Here is a 20,289-nt window from a genome sequence, read left to right on the forward strand (position 1 = left end):
TCAATAACATGACTGTACTTATTCATCTGATGAGGCAGTTGGCTTATGGAAAATAGGTCTAAAGAAAGAAAAGAAAAGGCAGATAGATCTCTTCGGATTTGGGTTCTGTACGATATTCCAAAGGACAATGCCCCATTCAACTAACAAGTCAGTGTCGGTCTCACCCGCGGGGAAAAAACCTCTCATGTGGATTTTGAGAAAATTAACAGATAAATAGTTGTATATTTAGAAGTGTAAGTCAGTTTTAGTCGGTAACTGCATGTATTTCGACGAAAATACCTAAAATACAAACTTCTTTTTTCAACAAGATATCAACAAAATTTCAAAATTTAAAAAGATAAAATAATGAAAAAGATAAAAATTAGATGAGAAGAAAAAAAGGAAAAAAGTCAATTTTCGAGCAATATTTGTTTTACAAATTCATAAATTAGTCACAAACATATCTGATTGAAAATGTGTTCTCACATTATTAAGGCCAGCTGAAGAATTACACTAAACCAGGGACCTATGTACTAAGTATATAGGTCCCTGACTAAACTCATAAAATTTTACAAAAATCATTTCAGCATTAAGTTAACATTTAGCAGCAGAATTTGTATGTAAAATTAATGTAATCGTCTAATTTTATCAAACAAAGAATGCTTTGCCCAATAATTTATTGCTTGGAATATAACTAATAGTGTTAAATTGCTTGCTTTAACAAAGCGTAAGGCCACCCACTAGACTAGGCTCAATCTGACCTATTTCTTCTACCGTAACACGTAAATCCCTCCGCTTTCATACAACATATTACTCCGCGTGCACCTTATCTGACACCGGCGATAGATCGGGGTCGGAAAGAAGCCAAAAAAGTATACGTGAAGTGATGTTGTGGATATGTAGGTTGTTTTTGAACTTTTAATATGCTGATATGTTGGATTATGTACAAAGTGGGTCTTAGTTTGGGCTTAATTTAATTTCTCACCTGGTCGTTTGATCAGGTGTGCAAGATCGTTTTCGAAAACGTAAACAAACATGGCTTCGAAGTGTCGCAAGTTCGAACCCAACATATTTAACAAACTGAAATGTCAGGCTTGTTTTGGTGCAAAGGATGCGCATTCTGCAGAAGCTTTACATAACAACAAGGTGAGTGTATTTCTTATTTTTTACAACTGAAGCACGAAGAAAGCTCCAAAACCATCTAGAGAAAAAAAGTTTCAAAGTAAAAAAAATATTTGAAAGTTATTTAGCACATGCTAGGTTCATTTTGACAAAGCTAGATTACTTGGAATACATAACTGTACAGTTCAACTAAACGTATTCATGTTTCTTTATATAATGATTTACATTGATATTCAGAATTAGGCATTTCCACTGTCATCTTCATGTTAACCTTCTGATTATCAGTTTAACATCTTTAAAGTTATATAATTGGGTGTGCATCAATTACAACTTGACTTGCCATGCTTGAAATCTCCAATATAATTTCCTATTGTGAAGTTAAAATGGGGGTAAGGCAGACAAGTATGATTGCCAACATTGCGTGAAACATAGACACATCTTTGGGAATCTGACCCACATTCTCTTCAATAATTGAAAAATTAGGTCTGCTTCTGTTACAAATTACACATTGTTTGCTTTACCATGCTGTCAAACCAGTATGCCATAGCCAGGTTAGGAATGCACCACCATGTGAATGTCATGCAAAAAATTCCATGCAACTTAATATAAAGTGCCTGGCATTGTTTTTGTTATTACTCTATGTGCTTTGCTAAAATACCGGTATTTCTTTAGTACAGATGTTGTTATTTTTTCAATCAGCTGATGCATATAATAGTATGTATATGCGTCATGATTATCAATGTATACCACTTTGCACTTTTATAAGATGTGTAGTCATTTGAATAAATTTAGTGAGATGTATTTCCCTTTGATATGCAGTTGGGTCAAGGAAGTTCCCAAAAACTGTTGACTTGCTTGTGATCAGTGTTTTGAGGTTTATCCAAAAAAGATGCAAATGTTTGATATTTCATGGTTGGTGGGATATTTTCCACTTTGTGAGCTACTTAAGCTCCCAGTGGTATACCAGAATTTTACGCTACATTTGAACCAGATGGTGTGTATCTGCATTGCAATGAAATTATGGTCACAAAGAAACCTAATAAATTATAATTCCTGCCTCTCAGACCCGAGAAATACAAATCTGACACTTACAAGTATCTGTAACTCCCACAACAAAAAAACTCCTTATGGATCAGCAGATTGTGTTATTAAAGTTTACATCTGTTTTGTATAACTGCACTGTTTCACCCTTTGACTGAGATACAGGACATATGCTGCATATTAAATAGATTTGTGGTTCATATGTGTATTGGGAAACATAATTTACATACTTAAGTAATCGTGGTGACATCCAGACTGAATGCTGCTGTGTCGGCAAACATAGGTGGCCTTAACTATATACTCATTACATTGTCAAGAACTCTCATTCATTTCATTATCAGGAATGCTTGATCATGAGAGAGAGAGAGAGAGAAACAGGGAAGAGAGAGAGAGAGTTTATTAAGGAGTCAGTATTTGATTTGATCAGTCTAAAAAGAAAACATTATTTTGTTCATAAACTTGCATATTCTTATATTTTCATTGGATGTTTTGTTGACGCCAGTCAGTCAGTCATTATGTGCACCTTATGTAAAACTCGTATTGGATCAGTCTTCACAAATACTTGAGATTTCATAACACAAGCAGAGAGACATTGACAGAGACTGCACAGTTATCAGAAATGCAAATACTGTCTATAGTGGGAATGTCTGATTACATCACAAGCTTTGTTCTGTGTGCGACCATTACGACCATAATGTATTTTCATCTGGTAAATCTTAGTACACATCTCTACCAGGTTATTTCATTGTCATGTTTAATGATGGTGACAAAAAGATGGATAGTATTTGACACCTGTTGAGTTGTTTACATTTCTCCTTGAGTGACATTGGTAATCGTATCTTGACTTTGTTAGATCTCTAAGTAGGCAACCACCAAAATAAAGAAAGGCTCTAAAAGGATCACTATCTCCTTTCATATATATCTATACTGCATAGAGGGGTGACTTTCATCTAATGATACAAAGGAATGACATTCAAGTTTTCCCCTTGTTGCATGTTGAACATGACATGCTAAAGCAGATTGTATAGCTTTCGAATTTTGTAGGCCACTTTTTTTTTTTTAAAGTATATGTCTTCAAATAACTTTTAATGTTGTGGAAGTGTGTAAGGTGGCAGAATTTAACAACTCGCTTTCATCAGAGACCTTGGAAGGACACCCTGACTGGGGGCTAAGAAATTAAGCTGTCATGTTTTCTCCATTTGATGTTTTTTATTTATTGACAGCCAGTTCTGAACACTGGCTGAAAACATTCACATGATAAAAAGAGATACCTTGAAAAAAGGAGTCCTCTCGTGTGCATATTGGAAAGATAATGATGTTTTCTCTTTAAAATCCAGAATAGAAATAGAGATAAAACAGTGGTGGTATAAAGTTAGTTTTGGAATGCATTCAGAAGTCTTTTCTCTACAGATGTTTATCTCTGAATTTTTTCAACACTGTCTTTTCAAAAAAAGAGGGTGAAAGATATTAGGAGAAGGATATGTATGGAATTTTTTTGACACATTCATTGTTTATATAACAAATATTTTCATACTCATTCAACTGGTGACCATTTCATAATTTGAAGAGAAATGGAAAAAGGATCCTCATTAGGGGTCTATAGGGAATAAAATGATAATCATAAAACAATTACGTATCATTTGAAATCTGACTTAAAAGAAAATAAATATTTACTCTCAAAGTTCCTCATGCCCCCTATCAAAGTATGATTTTGCCTTAAATATGAATTTAAGCATGGAAACTGACCACTTACTCTGGAGAACTGTTTGTAAATTTCATAGCCCTGTGCCTGGCTGGTTCATCTTTATAATGAATATGTGTTCTACATGACTACTGATTAGCCCAACAAACTGCATGTGGCCTCTTCTTGGTGATGCAAATATGTCAGTAGCCCTAACTGACCGTAACCTACTTTTAATTTCTATGTAAATAATAACTTGTCATAATCTCTGCTACATGGCAGACAGACTTGTATTATATGATAGTTTTATAAATAGTTTGATTTATCATTAACCTTACAAATCTGCATGTATATTTGAATTATATATTTAGCAGTTCCTAAAATAAATAAATGATAAAATGATTTAGTATGTACATTTTTGAAAAGGGAAAAAGGGGAATGTCATTTTATGATAATATAGTTGTTTATTTGAGGGAACTCCTATAATAACATCTTTTACAGAACATTCCTCTTTTTATTGTGTTTATTATTTCAGCTACACAGATGCCCAACCTGTAAAATATTTTATGCTAATTCAGGTGTAAAAAAGAAAAAGTTGAACGATCCAAAACAAGATCAGATGACCAGATTTTAACAGATTAGTGTAGGTGCAATGTAATACCAAAGGTCTGTGTAGCTATGTCACATTCCAGGGGTTATTAGACATAATATTCAGTAGATGATACAAGAGTTGGTAATCAGTCTGTAATATTTAGTAGGGAGAGTATTTTGAAATTCATCTTGTTTTAATATTTCTAAAGTACTACATCTATGAATATTTCTTTTAATACATGAAAAACATGTAAACATTAAAATACCATATGAAAAAATTAATCTTATACATGTACCATTGATGTACAGTACCTTTCAGAAATGTCCATTAATTTGATCAGGTATATGAAAATATATAATATTACTTAGTTGTTTTTTTTTTTTTGGTTGTTGTTGAAAATTAAAGTTATGACCTTCAAATAGAACATACTGATGGGTATATTGGATGTACATATTTCCTATTTAATGAGGAGTAATCAGAGATGGTGATACACATACTTGAAATGTGTGAAGCAGATAGGTTTTAGGTCAAGGTATTTATCATACCAGAGATAGGTATAGGTGTGGGCCCCAGGGGCAAGTTATGACTGGACATAAGTTGGTCCACACACAGGAGTCTATGATAGTGGACATACTTTGACGTCTAATGACCGTGGTGCGTGTGGTAACAGCCTACTTTCAGGACGAAGGCCAGTTTTGAATAACAATGATGACAGATATAGAAAAATCTCCTATCTTGTGGGTTATTTGCATTTTGCTTTTGGGACAGATATGCTGTTGGTGATATGGTTCTTGGTTATTAATGGGTTAATGCTGTTCTTTATCTGTAGATCAGGGCATGTAATTTAGTACTTCTACCATAAGTTACATGGCCCAATAGTACATCTGACACAGAAATATCATTTCTGATCAATGATATGATCCATTCTGATCAGATTGAGTCTATCCATAAAGCCTAGCAAACAAACTGTGATGTTCCAGAAATTGAGTAATTGCAACCTTAATCCCATTCAACCAATACATAAAAGCACCAACATTATAATGAAGTGAGGTAATCATTGATTTTGTATTACACAATTTACAGATATTTTCTAAACATCTTCCCTGTATCAACATATGTATGAAGATCGGGTTAAAAGATAAAGCAGTTCATTGATAAATCTCCTCCAAAAAATCTAAGTCTTGACCTATTTAGGCTATTATCTCTCACACATTGGTGATTTTGAACATTATCTAATGAACACTTCAAAAATTTTAATCAGAGAGGCTTTGTATTCCTGTAACAAATAGTTTAAAATAAACCTATATAAACCAAGTTGTGACTTAGTCCTATTTGAGCTCGGCTGGCTTAACTGTGTTATAATGGGACTACAGCCAAGCTTTCTAAGGCATTTAAAATAGCATTGTCCTCATGAGATATGTGCACATAATGGTCTGATCAATGAAATGGCCAGGGTAAATTGGGGTTAAAGGACTAAGAAAGTAGTCCCAGCTCACCCCCAATGTTTGCTAAAGTATTATCTTGGCATACATGAATGAGTTTTTAAAATAGATCTTTAGTAAGCTTAGGTAAGATTTACACATTCCTTGGTGGTGAACAATTGTTTGTTTATTGTATTTTGACAGGAATATTTAATTCTTAAGTTTTTAAACACAAGATAAATAAATTTAGTAATTACAATCACACACTGTGCAGTATCTTCTAGATGCATGGAATAAACACATTATATTAGAACTTCAAAGGATCAAGGAATGGCTTGGGTGAGGCTGGTACTATATGAAAAAAAATAGATAAATATATACATATAAAAGAAATCCTCAATTCTTTCTAGAATGAAATTTAGTGTATTCAGACATTACATAACTCAAAAAGGACAAGCAAGTACATTTTCATATAAAGAATATAATGAGAATGTGCCTGTATTTGTCATGTCAGTGTTTGTGAATTTAATGAAGTAATTCATTTAGATTTAATAAGTATGATTGATGCTGTCATTTCATGTAATGGTTCTTTACCAAATTGTTTTAATTTTAAAAGCGTGTCATTTTGTATTTTTCAGGCATCCCGGAAAGTTTCTAAGTGTGGTTTCCTGTTTGTGGCACCAGATTTTGACTTCAGCAATCCATTGGAAAAAACCAAGGTACAATATATATGCTGCCAACACCATGAAATGCATGCCAAAATATTTACAGAAAATGAAATATGCTAAGAAAAACACAGTACAAAAAAGAATGGTGATGAACAAATGAAAAGACTGCTGTTTATTCTTACAATCTTTTTCATATTAAAACAGTAATTGACCAAATTATTAAAAAAAAAAATGTGTGCAAGGCTAAGTGGCATATGGCAGAGAATTGATAAGGCCAAGTAGATATAGATTGTTTGGAGCCTCAAAAACAGGCAGTTTCCCTTGAGAAGATTAATTATCTGATAAGTAATTCAATAAGCATCATTAATTAATTGATAATGTATTAACCCTACTGGATTTCAGCAGTAATTAATCCCTTGTGGTGTAGCTTACTGAAATTAAACTGTGGTTTTGTGTCATGCTTACAGAGTATGGTGGTGTGATTTAAAGGGAGATAACTCTCATCAAATTGTATTTTTCTATTCTTTCAGAGGTGGCAGAGGAGGTTCATGCGTTTGTTTGATGATGGAGAACTTACGTATTGTGTTGATGAGGATGTAAGTTTCCTAAAAAATAAATTTAATGGATAAATTATTGGACTGCCACTGAAATACAGACACGCAACAGTCATTGTGATCTCAGATCTGCGTACATTCCAATTTAGAATTTTGAGAGCTAGTTTTTTGAAGAAATCCATACAACAGTGCACTTGGGTTCGGAATTAGACAAATTAAAACACATTTGATTTGAATAGAACATGATATCATTTTCCAAGAATAGCTGGATGATATGTGTGCACATAATTTGATAGATATAATATATTTGGAGAACGATTTCATATTATAATTCCTTCATTTGATCTATAATATGTCCATAATGCAAACATTTTTCTAAATAAAACATACATGTACTGTAGTCTTCTTGTCTGAGGATAACATATTAATCAATCAGGAATAATCTAGTATGGGGTGTTTGCACTCCTCTTAAAAGCATTAAGCTGTTCTTCTGGGATCAGTTATTATGAATTATGTGGAATTCATTAATGATGTATTTGAAATCCTACTTAATTGACATGTCTGTTTCTAGTAGTTCTTCCTGCAATATGAAATATATGTTTGTTTTTATTTTCAGTGCAGTCTGACTTGCTGATTTTTTTTTTTAAATTTGTAGCCTGAAACAATTCCACAAGGGATCATTGATATGAACAAATGTTCAGCGGTTAATGATGCTGAGAGTGTAACGTCCCATCCCTTCTCTCTGGAAATCGTGACGCCAAACAAAAAATACTACATTAAAGGCCAGTCTAAAGAGGAATATCAGTGGTAAGGACAGAGTGTAAAGTGTATTATAAGCATTATGCTGAGATATACAGTCAAACCTTGTTATCTCAAACTCAATGGGACTGAGATGAAACTTCGAGATATCCAGGGTAAAATACTGAAGAATTAGGGGTTGGGACTTCGAAATCACTTCCATGACATATCCATGGTATTCCAGATATCATTGTTTGATATACCTAAGTTAGACTGTAGTAAGGCTTCCTGTCTGAGTATCACATTACAGGTACCTACTGATTGCCTATATTTAGATTTATATGTTCCTGTGAGAATATTTCATTCATATTGACCTGATGTCCACCTACAGATGAAAAGTTAGATCTATGATATAGTCATAAGTAGTACATTCAGATCTGTGCTGTAGGAAGAGAGTACCAATTTAATATTAATTATAACAACCTGTTACTGCAGTGACAGGATACATTTTTATTTACAAAGTGCCCTTTTAAAGTCTTATGATTTTCTTTTGAAATGTCTCTTTCACTATTTTACATCTTTCTATCAACATATTAAACTTTGAAGAAATAAGATACTTTGAAAAAACAAAACAAAAAAAAAATAAAACAAAAACAAAAAGTTAATAATTGAATATGTACATCTTTATTAAGTCAAGGGTTTTCTTCAATGAAGGTCCATCCCTCTACACTAAGAGAAAGCATTTTACCACATGCTTTAGATTTTTTTTTTAACTTAAGATTAATCAACATTAAAGTTTACCTTAAAGCACCAACCACTCCCAGTAGAGTGATTTAAAGGTCTTCCATTAAAAAAATAGTCATTTCTAAGTCTATGTAATCTGTAAAGATAAATTTTAATGTTTTTTAGCTCTACATGTAATATATAAATGTCATCTTTCAGCAATATCATTTCACACCAATTCAAGACAGAGTTAGATTATACATGGAAGGAGAAGTAATTTTAACTATTGCAGGTTAATGAGATAGCATGTTTTTACTTTGTGAACTTTGCCTGGGTCCAAAATTTTACACATACAAATCTTCTTATGGCATTATAGTGTATGTAAATATTTGCTAAAGTTGATGTAGGTAAAGATAAGTTTCTGTGAAATTTTAAATCATTATTTCATAATTTTATTGACAAAGGAAGACAAAATTGTTCAATGCAGAGATGACACACTGTGGGTCAATCAGAATGTCATGACACCATATCATATCACCATGTGTAAATATTTACCATCTTCAAAATTTCTGATAGGTAATTGATACATGTGAAACCTGGGGATTTAGAGATTAATATTTGATATTATTAAATGGCAGTTTAATCTAATGGAAGACATGCATGTACTCTTGCTATATTTAAGAATTTTGGCAGAAAATAATGATGTAAAGGCTACAAGTTGTGCTTTGATGGTACAGCTGTTAGATAAAAATCAAAATGCTCTTCGTGCAAAAATGATATATATGAGATTGAGATGAAAAACTAAAGCATGCTAGAGTGCATTGAAGATCCATTCAGTGTCTTGGAAACTTTCAAAATTGCAAGATTCATAGATATTATTGTGGGGAAAACAGAATGAATTATTTGTCCTGACCTTGTTGATAATGACTTTTATTTTGTTATGTCTAGTATGTATGTCTTGGGAGCACTGCCTGTTGATTAAATCTTCAGATGCAGTGCAATAATACTGCTAATTACAGCAGTAGGATGAATTATTGATAAGTGCTACTGTAAAACATTTCCCTCTGATAATTGAAATGAGCCCAGAGTTCAAAGGGAAGACAGAGGTCACAGAAGAGGGTCACCCAAGTATAGAGCCTTTGTTGTTATACATGTATAGGTACTTTGATAATTGCAAGACCTTGATTTATGTTAGAAAAAAAAAGATGAGATGAAAATAATTAAATCCTGGATATACATTTACATCTGTATGCCATCTAACATGAAATGTTGGAAGAATTTGAATATCTTTTTTTTTTTCAAAGTTCCACTTAGAAGTACTGATCTTTTTGCAGTCTATTTTTCTGTCTTTTTGTTTATTTCAAAAATACTTTATTATAAAAAGTGAAAAAGATAGATCAGCCTGTAAATATTCTCTCCAAGTATAATTTTTAAAATGTCAGATCAAACAAGTAGAGAGCTACAAACCCATGCATGGTTCTTGTCAAATTTTACTAAGCAATCAGAGCAAACTTAAAGGTATACCTATGTACAAGGTGATATGGAAAATTAATGTATAAGTGTTCTATTTTAAACAGACAACACATGATCCCCAGACTCTAAACATGGCAGTTATGATCCATCATTGATTTCAACTATGCCATCATAAAATACTGTCCTTGTGTTATGAATGTCAGTTTCTTCTTTGTTGTATATATCTTTAAATACAATTTATTGTTACTTCCAGGTGGCACGATGTCCTACAAGTCTTCCCTGGCCGTCTAACCAAAACCAAAAACCGGAGATTTACCATGCCTATATTTAGTAACAAGGAAAATGTCCAGGTAGGGTCTTAATTTCACCATTTGTCAAGAATTAGGAATATTTTGATATTGAAAATTCAAGGATATAAGGTTTTTGGACTTATTATTTGAGAATAATAAAAAGCAATTGCTTAAGATTTTTCTTAAAAGTAAAAAATACATGAATATTTTGAATTAATGTTATTCCAGAAATATGAATTTGCAATTTAAGATCTGAACTCACTTAACATGTTTATGACCGGCAGAAATCTACAAAATCTATATTTTATTTCAGCCTGCATCAGCTAGATTACCCAGTGCAAGTAGCATCACAGAGCCAGAGACCATTGTAAATGGAAGATTTAATGTGGAAAAAGTCAAATCCAAGGAACAACAATTCTCCACATACAGAGGTGTCCGAAACATGAAACACAAGACAGACAAACATTATCAAGAGGGGCTTAGAAAAAGTAGCAGTTTACATGATCTGTCTTCTGCTGAGATGGAAAAAGATGTTCCAAGGGACTTGGCAGAGACTCGATACTTGAGTCGCTCAGGTGATCGTCTGGATAGTGTAAGTGGCTCTAGTGAAGCATACAAGTCGAATGTTGCACGAGTCTTGTCCGATTCTAATTATATCAATAATCCTTACTTTACAATACCTCGGCGAACATGGCAAACCTTGGCTGCTAATTATCACCCTGCATCATCCTCTGTTTCCCATGCTTCTGTGTCTACTGCTGCATCTTCAAATTCTTCCCCTCCCCAGCATTCCCAAGTGACTGGTATTCCAGCCCTGAGACGGGGGTCCTTGGATGACAAGACTATCCCTGTTAGTAACAAGCCAAAGAATGCTAGTGAGAGGGCCCGACTACACAGGGAGAGGTCAACAAGTCTGAAAGATTTCTCCACCCAGTTGTCTTTGGCCAAACAGGAAGGGAGCAGTAGAACCTCTCTGTCAGGACTGGACAGGATGGCATCACGAAGCGACGCTCAGTCTGTGGGCAGACAAGGTGGTCAACCTGAATATGAATCGCGCAATAACGAGACAGATGAACACAAGGTAGGATTATGAAAAAAGCGGCCCACATTGGTCCACGGCATGCATCAATCAACAAGCATTTTAATGCATTTTGCTCTCTTAACTCTTTATTTTTGATTTTCTGCTTGAAAATATTCCAAATTTTGGAGGGAGTTTTATGCAGGAATGCTCAAATGCTGTTGATTAATGCTCAAGAATTTCTTTTAACAATTTAAGTGTATCATCTGTTTTAAGCTACTTTTTCTTTGGAAAGGTAGAAAAATTCTCTCTCTCTTTAACAATTTTGATGCATCAATCTGATTTTGCCTGACTTGTGGAAGGCTTTAAACAGTGCCTGATATTTCATGTTTGTTTTTTGCATGAAGTGCATTTGACATTTACTGCAAGAAAAATGTTACTGACAACTTCTGTTCTCAAAAGATTCAATTACCAAGTCTCCTTTGTACAAATAGTTCATGGTAAAATCTGGAAAAGTATTCAACACCACCTTCAGTAAATATTGTATATTAATGTCAGGATATTAAGAGGTTTTTGTTATTTCCCGTAATGGTGTCCTGTAGTAGTAAATGATAAAAATATCTCTGTAATGTTGTACTATCAATCAACAGAAATGATGAATGTCACGTAAGGGATTTGACCCAGTGTTACAAGAGTTGATCATCATGAAGAGAATTTGTAATAATTGTAGTAAGAAAACATAGCTGATATATATTTATTCAATTAACTCATTGAAATCAGTTTGATTCATTGGAGATGGAATGCACAATTTTTTTTTCTCCATGGAATAAATTCATTTCAATTTTGAAATTCCAAACACCTGGATGTTAGAAATAAACCATTTATTAATTTCAGGGAAAATTTTGTCAATGGAAATATCTTCCGAGCAAGCTTTATAAATGCCACAGCTTTAGAGATCAATGGGCAAATGCCATTTTCTCAAGTTCAGGGGCAATAAATTTGTAAAAACTTGATACTTAATATGGAGTGTGGTATGAATTTATTACTGTGACAAGGCAGAAGAGAGATATTTGTGTGTCCCTGGTAAATACATGGATAAATGACTCAATTTTCTCGGCCCCCTTTTACAGGTGAGATAATCTGATTGGTTATAAAATATAGGTATGAGCAAGTCTTAGATGGAATCTTTGTAATTTTCTTTTTTGTATGTTACCCTATACTTTGTATGCCCTCAAGGGGCCAGAATTGGTCTCAGTAAATCTTGTATCTTATACCAGTATATAAATGTAAAATATTCTACTCATTTAGCAGTTCATTTTACCTTTTTTCCCTTGTGGAATAAGGCCAAATTTATGAATTTTAACTCAGATTGATGTATTTTTTGAAAAAGGAACATACATGTAATAGTTGATTTAAAAAAGTAAGAGCAGAACTTGAAATTTTTGGTATTCATAATGTCAAGAGATCTTAACTTTGGATTTAGACACAAATATTTCAATGCAAGATGTGCAGAGTTAATGTAATTTAAGTACCAGCTCTTTTTATTTAAAAAAAAATATATTTATCTTTTAACTTCCAGAAATGTTGAAAAATTTTGGCATAGAAATTAAATATTTCTGTCTGTATCAGGTACAGTAACTGCTGTAAGCGTTAAAATGATGACTTTAATTTTCAAGAATAATTTGCAGACTTTATAAATAGGGCTAAATTAAATTTTATGCCAAAAAAAGCAAAGAACTTTAAAAACTCCAATGCCAACACTGAATATTTGGTTGACTTTGTCTTTTCAAAGGTTTGAAAGACTCTCAAATTTCAATTTACATACAGAATTTGGTAATTTATTTTTCTGTGTGCTAATGAAGCAGTAAATCTTGTTTGTGTTGGATTGATCATGCTAATTCATTCCATATAAATATTAATCCAGTCTTTAGTTTCCCCATTAAAGCTGGACAGAAAATGACCACATGGAACAGCTTTGAATTTGTTATTAACATGTTTATTCTGTGGAATATGTGAAATTCCTCTGATTTGAAAATCAAATAATTGATTCTTTCATCCACTAGAAGAGATTTAATAGAAGGCTGCAATGACGTGCAAATTTAAACTAGATTTTTCTAATTGCATTTTTAAAATGGAATATATCTCTGAAAAAGCTGACCATTTGTGAACTGGGCATGACATATGATCATCGGGGAGTGAGATATTTCTATAATCGGAACAAGTTATTAAGAATTCTTGGGAATGTGACACTCAGCTGTGCAAGTGATACCCCCTTTTGATAATGGTAGTTGTCATAATATGATATAGCGATACAACCCATTAAGTTGTGACAAAGAAATTCTTGCAACAAAAGAATAATTTGTTGGCATCTAAAATGGCCATTCTTGTGGATTTTCCAAGGAAGTGTAGCGTATATTATACCTTTCTGTGGTTTTTTGCACGAGGAGTGATGGTGTTTTCATCAGGACAGATTGGGTAATTCCGATGGCTGATCGTAACTACCGGGCACTTTCACAGTATAAATGAGATTTTCAAGTGTATAATGGGTTTATAGTACTTAAAGTACTAAAACCATGGTAGTATGACATTAAATTAATACTGCTTTTTAAATATATGTACCTGTGTAAAGTCAACAAAGATGTAAATATTTTTTCAATGGGGTAGCGCTGTTATCTGACAAAATATTTTGTACATAAAACCATACTTTGTAATATGGTAATGGCTCAGAAATAAACAGTTACAGGATAATCATTTGTGTATGTTTATCAAACTGACAATGCAAGGTTGACAACATTTTGATTAGGAATTAACAACATGGGAAGATAATCTCTTTGATTTAGAGCTGACAACATTGATGGCATTGTGTACAGATAATTGATACACAGGGGAACAGAGATTGACAACTTTAAATCAATGAGTTCACCTGGGCTCCCTCAAACTTTTAATTTATGTGTCCAGATATCTTTGACATGAATGTCACAGTGGCTCAGAAAGGAAAGGAGGACTGATATGGTGTAATCATGGTGTCATCATTCAATTACATGTATCTAATTAATCACATGGAATTACATATAGATCTGTACCTTTGGAAAAATCGTAGGATGCTGCAGGTACGAAATGTGTGCAAATTTCAAAAATTTGATTTAAAGATTTTCTGATTGTTAAAAAGTGTTTAGTAAAAATAAATGGTTATATGGAAGAATATTATCTATTTTAAAGTCTAATAGTTATACAGAAATAACTGAAACTTATTTTGCAGTTTGAAATTTTTTTTTTTTTGGGGGGGGGGGGGGGTCCTAATTTGGATGTTACAATAATCAAATAGCAAGAGTAATGGAGTACAAATTTCTGCACATCCATGCCAGATAACTTTTTTTTTAAAGGGGGGGAGGGGTCTATTCAGCATGATTTATTTCAATAAATTTTTCCTAAAAACGTTTTATTAAAACAAGATTTTTAAATAAATTGCATATACTTTCAAATGTCTGTTATTTGTATATACTGTGATATTTCAATTAGAAGCTCAAAAAGAAAATACAAATGCAATAATTTCAATGTTCAGGCATTTGTTTTGATCATTTTTTTTTTCTTCAAAATATATTCATATTCATTCATAAATAAAAGGAAAGTTTCATTAAAGTGAAATAAATTATATACTGTAGCCTGGTAATTTATTACTTTGAAGAAATTTAAGAGAATTTAAAGGTTTCCTTGTCTATCATTATTAGTTCTCAAATTGCATCAGGATAGGACGTAAATCAAGAGAAGCTTATAAACCTCTCACTTTCAATAGATATATAATATCAACCTCTGTTATATAGGTGAATCTTTATGCATGATTCAGAGAAAAACATTGCTCTATCAAAACACACATAAAAAAACACAATAATGTGGGGGGGGGGGGGGGGGGAAGGGGGGGCACATGTTTTTACTAGACATAAACCTCTACAGTCTATAAAATAAGGTTTGTTCCCATAAGTGTCAGAGTCAAGATTCGACATTGCAGATGAAGGAAGATAAGCATTTGAATGGAATAAATAGATAAAATAATATTTTTGAATAAATAAGGCTACAGTTTTGTTAAGGATAAGAGAAAAATATAAAGGAAGTTTGTTCCTAAAAGAAAATTTAAAGTTCCAGAAAATGTCAACTGCGAAATGCAAGCATGTGGTATAAAATAGTTTTTTTTGTGAATGATTAATCCTGACACACACCTATCGGTATTTACACCTATGGGTATTTCGAACGTTTATAACAGGCAATGTTTACATTTATACATCTGATTTTAAATCCCCGATTGATAGTTTGAGCCCCTTGTAAATATGGCAACATTTTAGTGTCCTGGCCTTTTTGGTGACAATGCAGACTTAAGAACCATCTTTTATGCCCTCCTTGATACATTATAGCAACATAAAACCCCACACACAATGCAAGACCTTACACCTGATTGATGTCCCCTCTAATTAAAAGTAAACAATGACTACCTGCTCCCTCTGGCAAGGAAATATACACCTTGTCTTAACAGGTATTCCAGCGGGAACATAGTTGTTGGGCAATGGAGAATTCAAAAGGAAGATTTTTTTTCATAATATAACAATGTGAGGATTTTGCTTAAAATTACACCATGGTGTCCACATATTGTTTGTCTTGCATCAGTTATGTAGTGGGCCTTTTCTACTGTCATATCAGGTACAGGCATAGTTAGAAATATGAGAAGCTTGATCACTTGAGTTCTCATGTTATTTTTGTCTTTTTATTCTTGGCACCTTTTTCTTAAGGATAGCAACTGTCACCATTTGTGTAAAAGGAAATGAATTATGCTGTGTATTTTTTGTATTATCAAGACTGCCATGTTTTGTAGATGGCCAAATCGTCAGAGCTTCAGGCTGCAAACAGAACGCAGTCCTCTCCAGTGATTAGTGGAACCCCCAGTCAGTCCTCACGATACGAGGTAAGGCAGAGACCATGTAGGTCACTAAGTGACCACAATGGAAGTTTGTTGCATGTTTTAATATGCAAATAAGCCCATGAATTTTAATGCAAGACACTTGTATGTTATTACTTCTGGATTGTTTTAATTATATAATGCACAAGGGATTGTTTTGCAAAAAAAATCTCATTACTTGCTTAGGGTTTATCTTCCATTTTGACAGCAGATGTTTATATAGGATTTAAAAGGTTGGTCATGTAAAAATGTTTCCACAAAGATTGGAATTAAGTTAACAAGGCTCTTGATATGGTGTGGAAGACAAATTGTCCTCATGCCAAACCCAAGAGAGGGGTGTAAAAAGCTAGCACTCATTAAAAAGCTATCATCATGTCCAGGTATGGGGACTTTTAGCTCAATACTTTTAACAGGAATGCCACTGCTGCCTGGCTATAGGACATCCTGTTACAGATTACATTGCCATAAAAAGCTTACTTAGTATGTATGTGTTAAAAAAGAATCTTGTGTCTTACCTTCTTTTTTTTGCTCATGTTGAAAAATTGACCTTTTAGGATTTGATGTACATGAAAAAAGGCTGGCTTATCAAACAAGGGTCTTCTGAAAAGGTTAGTAAACTATATCAAGAAGGATATTTAGTTTTCTCTGGACTGTCAGATGTTGTCATAGATAACTGCCTACTTAAAAACAGAATATAGATTTTTATTTACGTGTTGCTTCAATGACCTTGCAAAGTAAGTTGTGCTGTACGTCTTAATGAATGGTATAAAACATATGTCAAGATCTTTTGTGAAAAAATGAAAACTTCTTTTTGATCCATAAAGATAAAAGTTTAAAGAATCATTGTGTGAGTTATATGGTATATATTTGATAAATTTTTAATTTTGAGGAGGGGAAATGTCTTCTGTATCATAATAATAAAAGATGATGAATATTTTTCTTGGGTAGGACTGGAAAAAGCACTGGTTTGTGTTGACGGGTAACTCCTTGCGATATTACAAGGATGCAAAGGCAGAAGAAACCAACACTCTAGATGGCAAAATAGACCTATCTGGATGTTATGATATCTCCGAGGTTAACGTCGGCAGAAATTACGGATTCAGGATAAAGGTGTGTTGTTATCAAACCTTCGTACATATTTGTTGGTCATGCTGAAATAATGAGTGCTTTCGGTTAGAGAAGCTTGATTTATTTTAGAATATGTGAGAAACCAGAAAAGATCTTTTTTCTTTTTAATGGCCAAGGACACATACCATGATTGAGTGAAGATGTATTGACAATTAACGATATTTGAAGACAAAAAATATTTATCAGTTGAGAGCTTTTCCTTGTTGAAAAAGGAAATATTTCTTTAAGTAATATTTGGGGTTTTGATTCCCTTTTGTAGCCAAAAAAGAAAAGAAAAATATTTTCATTGGATGATACTAATGTTCTGTAATCTACATGTTTTCACAGATGTCTTAACTGTAGAGAAATATGTATCATATATCAAGTTGATTTTACAAAGAGTGTTTAACAATCCAAGGCATGGTCATTTATATAATCCATTTTTTTTTGACTGAAGTGGACTACCATGTATATCGGAGGTTTTAAAAGTTATTTACTGTGCACTGTAGTCAGATTTTTTCCCCCTCATATTTCTATCGTTTACCTGTTGTTTCATTAAATGCATGTGGTTTGTCCCTTTTCCCCAGTCTAATCAGCTAAGCCAAGAAATTGATCCAGAGTTAGAAAATTGTGACAATAAACTTACATGTGGTGCAGTGAAGCTATTGAATTTTCTGACAAAAAACTCTAACACTGTGTGTAATAGTCCATTGTTTAATAAGCTTTGCCTTGGATTGTAGACCTTGTTTGTATATATATATATGCATAATGTTTGCAAAAGTGTGTGAAATAATGCTGAAAAATGGTAACTACTTTGTGTTCAGGGCATTGGTCCATCAGTAAGTAAAGATTTAACATGATCCAGAGCTTGCCAAATTGTTTTAATGGACATAAAAATCTCTCATCACTATTTTTTTTTTCTCCATTTACCATGTTTTATACTAACCCATAGAGAAATGTTCACATATATCTGCTGAAAGTTGTTAATGCTTTACATATCTAGTAAACAGGGAATTATTATTTTTAAAGTTCAGTGTGAATTCTATGTATGTATTTGTCACAAAATGAATCACATTATATGTTTTGTTGCTGCTTGCAATATTTTCCATGTTTTTTTTTTTCGGTGATATATTCTAACAAGAAAATATACCAAAGATATTTTTAGATGTAAGCTCAAAATTTGCACAATTGCTATATGGAAAGGAAAATATATCAGGTATACATGTATTTGTTCTGAACGAAACTAAAAACAAGTATATTTAAGCATTAAGTAAATTCAATGTAAAGCTTTGGCATCGGAAGCATTTATCATGTCAGACATTGAAAGGTGAACATTTGTCTTTGGCTACTGGATTTACTTATCCAACTTTAAGAAAGTTAATGTCTACCTATTGAATGCAGTTACAATGTTACAGTTATAAACACTGGTGAATTATAGGATCTTTATTTATCAGTACCAGTTGGGGTTATGTGGTGTCATTACAGTAGAAAGTATTTTACTTGTATTATCCTTGGATGAAAGCAAGTAGTGGAATATTGTTTAGTCATACTTTCTAACTGTAATCAAAAGTAATATTGCATCAAATTTTAACTTTTTGAGAGGTAAATGTTACATTTGTAACAGCTTTACACTGCATGAGCTTTTTAAATTTCGAACTAAATTTTGTATTAATTTAAAAAAAAAATAGTTGATGTGCTTTTGAAGAAAAGGACAATCTTTCCATTTACTTTGTGTCCCTACTCTATTCTTTGTGTTTATATTGGGCCATAACTTACCTTTAATATATCATATACTTACAGACAAGTAATGGAGAGTATGTCCTCTCTGCTATGACATCAGGGATCCGTAATAACTGGATGAAAGCAATACGACTTGTTATGGATTTGCAACAGAGTGGTGGATCAAAAAATAGCTCAGGAGAGAGTGAACATAGCTCAGGAGAGGACCTAGAAATTAACTTATCAAGTAGTGGACGTTTGAGTTTGTCTCCAGACAGTCGCAGTAGCACAGAGAGTCCAAGTCCAATGAAAAAGGAACCCACTATTAAGAATGTGCGGCGCCACTATTCAGATGTGAACCCAGGGAATGTGGGCAAAATGTTATCTGTTAAGGAGGCTCTGCCAAATCTGAACTTGGAAAGTATTACACTGCCTTCTTCCTTAACAGCGGGTTCCTTGTCTTCCAGCAGAGAAAGTTCTGTAGAAAAAGAAGAGGGCAGGATGAAACCAATTATAATTACAGAATCACCCTCTCCAGAATCTGACTCTCTTTCTCTAAGTGCCAATAGTTTACCATTGCGAAGATTTGTGGAAGGAAGTGACATTTCTGCTGAATCAACAGCTCCTACCTCAGAAAGTAGGTCACTAGGTATAAGTAGTGAAAGTAAGAAAGAAGAAACAGAAAAACAAAGAAGAGCCAAGTCACCCAGTGCAAGGGTCAAGGACAAATCACGAGTCAGATCTCCATGGTTACATTCCCCACAAGATACAGATGAAGAGCTTCATCAAGAATCCACTTCTGATAGGGTTGATGGATTAAATTCAGTAAGGATTAGATAATTCTGAATTGCTACACTTTTTTCCAATAAAGTTAGCCATATATTGTAATAAATATCAGTGAATGAGAATCAGAAGAGACTATAAAAACAATAAAATTCAAACTCGTGAGAGATTAACAAATAATATTATGTGAGTGAAATTGATTTTGCTAGCAATGTGTTTGATTTCAGAGCTTGGGTAGTCTCCATGACAACAGGTCAGGGGGTACAGAGGAGGCCTCAGGTGGCGCTCTGGTTGAGCTTTTGGAAACAGAGGTAAATAATTTATCTGAGGAGTACCCGTAAATAGTTACTGGGTGGCGTGGAATTCAACTTTAATGATAGCAGTTTGAAAGTAAATACTACTGTGTAATGTTCAACATGGATAATTAACTGTTGA

General features: G+C 33.2%; 1 protein-coding gene across 7 annotated transcripts in view; it reads left to right on the top strand.

Moving 5' to 3' along the window:
* The first annotated feature begins 804 nt into the window (after positions 1–804).
* The window catches only part of LOC133190336 (uncharacterized), a 30,958-nt gene continuing 11,473 nt past the window's right edge, over positions 805–20,289 (top strand). For 3 of the 7 annotated variants that reach the window (XM_061325899.1, XM_061325901.1, XM_061325903.1), the window contains exons 1-12: positions 805–1,125; positions 6,475–6,555; positions 7,035–7,100; positions 7,714–7,865; positions 10,246–10,342; positions 10,596–11,363; positions 16,162–16,251; positions 16,800–16,853; positions 17,194–17,355; positions 18,177–18,191; positions 19,153–19,896; positions 20,082–20,165. In XM_061325899.1, the coding sequence (XP_061181883.1) occupies positions 1,015–1,125; positions 6,475–6,555; positions 7,035–7,100; positions 7,714–7,865; positions 10,246–10,342; positions 10,596–11,363; positions 16,162–16,251; positions 16,800–16,853; positions 17,194–17,355; positions 18,177–18,191; positions 19,153–19,896; positions 20,082–20,165 (2,424 nt within the window). In that variant the 5' untranslated portion in view covers positions 805–1,014. Of the gene's footprint in view, positions 1,126–6,474; positions 6,556–7,034; positions 7,101–7,713; positions 7,866–10,245; positions 10,343–10,595; positions 11,364–13,977; positions 14,411–16,161; positions 16,252–16,799; positions 16,854–17,193; positions 17,356–18,176; positions 18,192–19,152; positions 19,897–20,081; positions 20,166–20,289 lie in introns of those variants that run through there. The other 4 variants (XM_061325900.1, XM_061325902.1, XM_061325904.1 and 1 more) reach the window with 3 other exon arrangements.

The sequence above is a fragment of the Saccostrea echinata genome, unplaced genomic scaffold (genome assembly GCF_033153115.1).
Source record: "Saccostrea echinata isolate AGI-Se365-2 ecotype Australia unplaced genomic scaffold, CSIRO_AGI_Sech_v1 ptg000022l, whole genome shotgun sequence".
Classification (NCBI taxonomy): Eukaryota; Metazoa; Mollusca; class Bivalvia; order Ostreida; family Ostreidae; genus Saccostrea; species Saccostrea echinata.